The sequence below is a fragment of the Leopardus geoffroyi genome, chromosome B1 (genome assembly GCF_018350155.1).
Source record: "Leopardus geoffroyi isolate Oge1 chromosome B1, O.geoffroyi_Oge1_pat1.0, whole genome shotgun sequence".
NCBI lineage: Eukaryota > Metazoa > Chordata > Mammalia > Carnivora > Felidae > Leopardus > Leopardus geoffroyi.
This window is the reverse complement of record NC_059327.1, coordinates 161,748,584-161,755,737: the sequence shown is the minus strand read 5'-3', so window position 1 is coordinate 161,755,737 and position 7,154 is coordinate 161,748,584. Positions and strand designations below refer to the sequence as shown.

General features: G+C 50.7%; 1 protein-coding gene across 2 annotated transcripts in view; it reads left to right on the top strand.

Moving 5' to 3' along the window:
* Window positions 1–2,746: 2,746 nt before the first annotated feature.
* Window positions 2,747–7,154, top strand: part of KIT (KIT proto-oncogene, receptor tyrosine kinase) — an 88,388-nt gene continuing 83,980 nt past the window's right edge. For both annotated transcript variants that reach the window (XM_045474026.1, XM_045474025.1), the window contains exon 1: window positions 2,747–3,152. In XM_045474026.1, coding sequence (XP_045329982.1) covers window positions 2,762–3,152 — 391 coding nt within the window. In that variant the 5' untranslated portion in view covers window positions 2,747–2,761. The remainder of the gene's footprint in view (window positions 3,153–7,154) is intronic.

Sequence of the window (7,154 nt, the reverse complement as noted above, 5' to 3'; positions counted from 1 at the left end):
CCAATCATCATATTCTATTCGTCAGGCCTCAGCAACTGGTTCCAGATCGGCATGTGACTTAAGTCGGGGCAGACCTTTCATAGGAGGGTTTCATGGGGGCAGAGAAGCTCTGCTCACATTGGAAATAATAAGCTGTAGGCCCGAGTGCACGGACAGTACTGCTGATGGATGGATACGGAGGAAAACGCGTGTGTATGCACACACACGCACATACTCCACACCACCTTCAAGTTGATGACTCTGAATTCTTGACTCCAGCAAAGTCTAAGAAGCTATTGTCACTGGACTTTGCAGTTATAAGAACCATTAAGGTTTAGGTTTCTTTGTTTTTTGCTTAGGTCAGTTGGAGTTGGGTTTCTACAAGTTGCAATCCAGAGTCCTCACTAATACAGTTATGAAAACAATAAAATACGTAAAGTATAATTTATAAGAGGCTCCAGGGCTGTCACAAAAAAAGAGTACAGAATCGGTCCTATGTATCCTACCTGACAAGGTTAAGCATTTCCATTGCTGTGTTTCTACTGGACGTGATCTAAGAAATACAGTTTATTCCCATTGCACATCACTTAGAGCCCCTTCTACGTGCCTCCTTTTAGTACATGGCTGGTCTTGTACATGAGGTATTACTAAAAATAGGTAGCCCTGGAGGCACAGGGACTGGAGGCTCTTTACTATGCCCGACATTAAGCCTTTAGTTGCTGGATCTGAGGAGATTTGGGGGTATCTCAAGAAAGGAACTGGAGTGAAGGGGCACTTAGGTGTTTAGGGGAGTGGCTTTTTTTCCAATCAGTACAGAAGGATTTCAATATTCTATCAACCAGCATGGCCAACTTGACGTGTATTGGTTGAACACAAATCCTGTTAGGAAATATTAGAGTATCTTTTTGGGTATCTGCTTACCCTCGCAGACTGTGAATCCGCCTAGGCAAGGACTTCGTCTTTATGATTTTTGTAGGTCTTGTGCCTACCAAGGTGCTCAGCAGATATTTATTTGTTGGATGGTAAACATGACTGACAGTCCAGCATTATGGAATTCTCTATTCTGCCTTTTTTTTTTTTTTTTAAGAAGTTTCCTGCCTAGAATTAAATTGCAATATGGTCTCTTTTCACCCACTCTCCTGAAGACTTGTTATCCTCTCCAATATCAGTTGATTGAAGAAGAAAATTGTAAATTTTCTCCCAGGCATAATGTTGATATTTTAACTCACAGTGATTTTTTTTTCTTACTACAAAATGGATTTTAGAAATAAATCAAGATCCTAGAAACTTATGATTGCTCTGAGTGGTAGTAGCTTTTATCTCTGTCATCCTAAGAAAAAGACATGGTCTGATGGCCCAGAGCACAGAGACCTTTGAATTTCAGTTTTCCCACAGCTATATGACTTGACACATTTCCTAGGACATTTGGGTGGGGGTTCCCACTTGACCATAAGGATTGTGGCAGGGCCCATATCTGTCTATTAGCAATGGTACTCCCAGTCCCTAGAGTAGATACTTAAACGCTTGTTGAATGAATACATAAATTTAAGGAGAGGCAATCATACGTATTGATCTAAGTGACCGGCTTTAAAAATAATTTAAAAAACTAACTTAGGTCCTAATAGGTCAATATTAAATAGGGGAGCTTTCAATATTAAATAAAGCGGAGTATCGGAGCTGATTAATTATAAATTTTGAATGCAATTTTAGAGAAGAGTCGAGGTGTATCTATATTATTCCACTGCTTTTTCTGATGGGCTCCTCCTATTTATTTTCCACTCTTAAGCTCTCTGGTAAGGTGTTTTAGTGGTTTATTAGAATGCATAGGGAAAGGTCATCATACCTGGAGTCAGTCTTAAAATGACTGGCTCTCCCCTCTATTTGCTGTGCTATCTTGGGCCACTTTTAAAACTCAAACAATACACATTAGGCTCTACCTACTGCACAAAGCTGCTGTTGTGAGCATGAAATAATATTCAGAGTAAGGAATAACTATAAAACCCTATACAGATACTGTTGTTACCTTGGATAAAGCACTTCCCACGGAGTGGAACCTGGTTTAAGAGAATAATTTTCCTATTATTTTGCTCCTGGTACAGGCTAGGGCAGCTAAGAGGACGGCCGAGACCCTACCGCCGCCTCCCCGCCCCCGTACTGTTCCCTGATACAGGGGAAGAGAAACCTTACAGAGGGGGTGGGGGTGGGTACGTTCCCAGAGGGCTTAGCACAACGATTCTGGCGCAAATGGGTTTTTAAAAAACTCGAGCTCCCAGAGCAAACTTCACTAGGCTCTCTTCCCCACTCGAATGCCAAGGCCGGTTCTCCAGGAAAGTCTCAGCAGGAGCTTCTTTGGCGGAGACCACGCCGACCAATAGAAACCAATTGTGTTGTTACGGTTAAGAGCAGGTGGAGAAACTGAGCATAAAGAATTACCTACAGTCCGGCTCAGCATTTTACCATGGTGCCAGGCGCCTCTCTTGGGCCACTCGATTAACAGAAATGGAGAACGTGGGGGCCTAATTCGTAATCCCCGCGCCCCAATTCCGGTGGGTTTCCGCACCACCTCCGCCACCAGCGGCGTCCCTTCTCTTCCCTCGGGAGCGTGCTCGAGGGCCTTGCGTTGGACCTTTATTGTCTGGGGAGCACCTGCCAGGTGGCGGGCTCGTGCCCTAGTGTGCACTGGGTGCCGGGCTTCACAAAGCGCGCGGGGCAGCACCTCCCTCGTCCGGGAACCGCCTCTGATCGCCAGACCACATCACAGGGGAGCAGGAGAGGTGGAGAGATGAAGGGGCTCCGGGGTCAGGAACTGGCGGCGAGGGCCAGCGTGCCCTCCTCCTCCCCGCCGGCTCAGCCCCCGGGGATTAGCACGTCGAAAGAGCAGAAGCCAGACGCCGCCAGGAGGGAGCTAGACCCAGGAGGGAGGGAAGGAGGGGAGGAAAGGAGGGGCGCGGAGAAGGGGCGTGGCCGGCGCGCAGGGGGAGGGCGCTGGGAGGAGGGGCCGCTGCTCCGCGCTCGCGGCTCTGGGGGCTCGGCTTTGCCGCGCTCCGTGCACTTGGGCGAGAGCTGGAACGTGGAACGGACCTCCGATCCCAGCGCAGCCACCGCGATGAGAGGCGCTCGCGGCGCCTGGGATTTTCTCTGCGTCCTGCTCCTCCTGCTCCGCGTCCAGACAGGTGGGAGAGCGCCGCGGACAGTGGGGCCGCGCCCCCTCCCCCCAACCCCGGAGCAGCCTGTGCCCCCCAGGGCTCGAACCCGCAGGGGTTCGTCGGCAGAGGTGGCTGACGGCCCTCCGGTGCCCTTGCTTTTCAGCCTCCGGGAAGATTCGAGGCGTCCCCGGGACTCTCCTGCGCCCTGCCTCGCTCACCTGTGCAAGGAGCCCCTGCCGCTGGTGGCGGGGGCGCTGAGCTGGGGGTCTTCCGGGAAGGAGGGCAGCTAGGGGGCTCAAGAGTGGGTGAGGCGCGGCCGCAGGCTGCGTTCGAGTTCGGGGTTGCTTTTGTGCCGGGGGTGCGCGGGGGCACTGGCGGGCGGGTCCCGGGTCCGCACCCTGCGCGTTATCTCCGCGGTGCGAGGCGCGGCCACTGCTTCCTTTTGTTAAAAGTTGCGCGTGTGTGACCGGTGCACTGGAGGAGCAGCCCGCAGGTTCTCTGCCGCGCCGAGGGCAAAGTTGGAGAGCCTTTTCTTTGCTCTGTGGCTGCCGCTTTCCAAACCGCGGGCGCTCTTTGTGCCCCAGAGCTGGGGACCGACCCGCTGCCGCCTCTGCTCGCTGTGTCCTCGGGCCCTCCCGTTAGGCATTTTGCCTGGGAAGCGCGCTGTGTGCGGCTCTGGAGCCGGACCCCGCGAACCTAGACTAGAGGTGGCGGCTACAGGGACAACTTGGGCTGGGCGTGTGGAAAGCAGCCGCTAGGTTGCAGACTTTTTGCTTTTGTAAATCCCATGCCAAAGGCTCGCCCCTTTCCGCCGCGGTGCCGTTTCTTTCCTGCCACGCGCCTCCGAGCGGCTGGTGGCCGCGTTTGCCGCCTGCACCGAGAGGAGGCAGGGACCGTGCGCTGGAACGCTCAGGTCTTCGACCTGGTCTCCTCCCGGGTCTGGCCAGAATGCCCAGACAGGCTGGCCGGCCTCTGCAAGTCGCTGGAATAGGTGTCTGCGACCCGTAATTGCGGGTCCCCGTTTTCTTTGGGAATTTTGAGATCTGCAACACCCCTTCCCACGTGATAGCTACACTACTTAAGGGCCGCCTGGGGCGGGGGTGGGAGATGGAGTGGAACTTTCTGCAAAATCTTACTTGGATCCTAAAGCTGTGGTGAAAATCCGGTTTTATCTGCGCGGGAACTTAGGTCTGAAGGTGGAGGAGGAGGATTTGCAGGCTCCTGAAAGCCCTCCGATTCCTGCCCCTTCTTCCCTTTTTTTTTTCTGGGCGTCGCTAGTGCGCGAGCGAGTGCAGATCGCCCAGGTAACCCCTGAAACCCTGCTCTCTCCCAGGTCATTTTTTAAAGACCTTCAAGGCTTACCTCGCTGATGCAGTGGGCAGAAAGTGAGTCTGAACTGGGATTCACGGGCTACAAAAGGAAGCATCGCTTTGTACTATTGTGGTACTATATTAACTACCGGTCAGTTTCCCATAAAGTCTTAAGGTGTAGCCTCTTCATTCACGGGCTTGAACGGCATTGTGAGGGCTTTCCGGTGGAGGAAGAGAAGCCTTGCATCTGGACCGGGGGGGGGGGGGGGGGGGGGGGGGGGGGGGGGGAGGCGGGAGAGAGATTATAAGTGAGTGCCCAGATTCCGTGGCGGATTTGACCGCTCTAAGCTCAAATGACACATTTGGTCCTTACTTCTTTGTGCCTTGGCATTTTTAATTTCAGTTATGCGCGTGGACCCGAATAGGGCACTAGAAAGACAAGGGCAGAATAGTTTCCCGTTTTTAAAATTAAAAGAATCAGTTGCTTCCTTCCTCCTCCTAATTATCCGGCTTCCTCGAACAGATTTTTGGCAAAGGGAATTTAAAGGTCTGGCTCCTGGGGGGCAGTATGGTATAGTGACAAAGCCTAGTGCTGCCCTTCTGGTTCTCCTTTTCCAGCCATTTATTAGCTGTGTGCCCTTGGCAGGTCGTTTCAATTCTGGAGATCCCAATTTCCTCAAGAGGACAGTGAAGCATCTGCATCAGGAACGACCCTTTGGGTCCCACATTCTCCTCTTCCAGTGTTCTGAGTGTAGACTACAATTTTTCTGAATTCCTTCCCCGATTCCTTTCTGTCTCCCTGAAATTCCTCTGCCTTTTCTGGTCACAGGGACCACGGGGGTAGCCTCCTGGTCCCCTGCCCCCGCTGAAGCGGGGAGGTGTGGTTTATCCTGAGTCTTCTTCAATCCACATGTGTGCCTGGTTTCCCTTTGAATTCAATCAAGGCGGTGCAGGCTCTGTAGGACCCCCCATTACATGCTCCCCTCAGTGTTTACAACACCTGTGCCCAGCAAGATAAGCCTGTAAGGAATAGTGAATCATACTTTCCCCTCGTTCCTGCAGGTGTGAGGCCAGAGTCAGAGCCAGAAGCTGGACACGGGACATTTTGGATGTGATCCTGTTGGGAATAACATGATGGTCTTGGAAAGGGATCCCAGAAAAGTCACATCCCCATTCTCGTCTTTCCCACTCATCCACACATTTTTTTCTTATGACTTGATAAATTATGTATGCTGTGTTATTACAACACATTTTTCTGACATGCCTTAACTTTCCCTTTATGTGTCTGTTGTACATAGTTGTTCTTTATTCAAAACTGGGCCAGGCCCATGTTGGGGCCTTTACATGGTGTTTCTAGTCCTCTCAACAAGCCCTAGAGGTAGTGCTGGTACCATTCCTACCATTTCATAGCCGGAGAAACTGGCTGAGGATGAGTCAGTTACCCAAATAGTCAGTGGTAAAGCCTGAGATTAGCCCCATATGCCCAACTGTATACCATTCACATGCCTTAACAGAATCAGTTGTGAGATTCATTGGAAACTATTTGATGAGCACATATTATATGCCAGGTATCGTTGGAGATTCTGGGAATACAGGAGGGTCAAGGTCATTACCTAGAATTGCCTTTCTTAGGATGTGTGGGTGAAAGTGTTCTCAATTTGAGGGAAGTATTCACCAGGAAGGGGAGTCATTAAATGTAGCTTGTCTGGGGGGTATGCTGGCACTCGACCCTGGGCATGAGGGCTGTATGTGTTAGATGTGCCATTCCAGAAGCCCTCAGAAATGAAGATAAACTGTCTCTAAAACGATGGTGGAAAAGTCAGTTGAGATATTTTGCCATCCACCTTTCCAAAAAATAAAAATGGCCTTCGCATCATATACTTGGGGCATGCTTTGTGAAAGCGAAAACTCCCAGGAATGAGTTAACACCACTGGTCATTCACCCCGGATGGGCACCATGAGATAGAAGGGCAGTTTACCTCGTAGAGATTTACCACCCAGACAGATCGTCGGAAATGGGCCAAGTGTTTTTGTGGGCTCCCTTGTAGAGCATTTGAGTACAGGTGTTGTTTTGATGATGGATTTTGCTGCTGTTGTTGACAGCCGCTAGAAGCTGCTCTTAGGATTTTGACTCATTTCCTCAAGTCTCCCCCAGCTGATTAAAGAAGGACACCAGGAAATGAGCTGCGGTGCCCTGAGCGGAATTCTTGGAGCTGGCCTTGCAGGATGGGAACCCCTGAAAGGCTGTGGTCAAGGCTACAGCAGCATGATCCAGAATGAATTTAGTTTAACAGTTGACAGACTGGGACGTGGGAAGTGCTTTATTTCGCCGCATTCCTGTGTGTTAGCTTTCAAAACAGGGGCTTGAAAGACATTTGAAGGGACCTTAAAGATGCAAAATTTCATATGCAGTTTCTGTAACCTGAATAGAGAGCTTCGGGGGCTGCAAATCCAGAGTGAGGAGGGCCTACTGGGGAGTTAGCAGAGGTACCAGTGTGAATCCAGGGCAAAGCCAGTGTAAATCTTTGTTGAAAGTGAAGGGACCGAGTAAGCCTGGCCTGTAGTACCTCTGGTTTTGGACATTTTGGACATGAAACAGCCCATCTTTTGACCTCAGATTCTGGATAAGTAGAGCTTACAAGCTGATAATCCATGAACCTGTTTGGTACCCCCCCACCCCCAAGTGATGCTTTATTAAGGAAACATCAAGGCAATACTT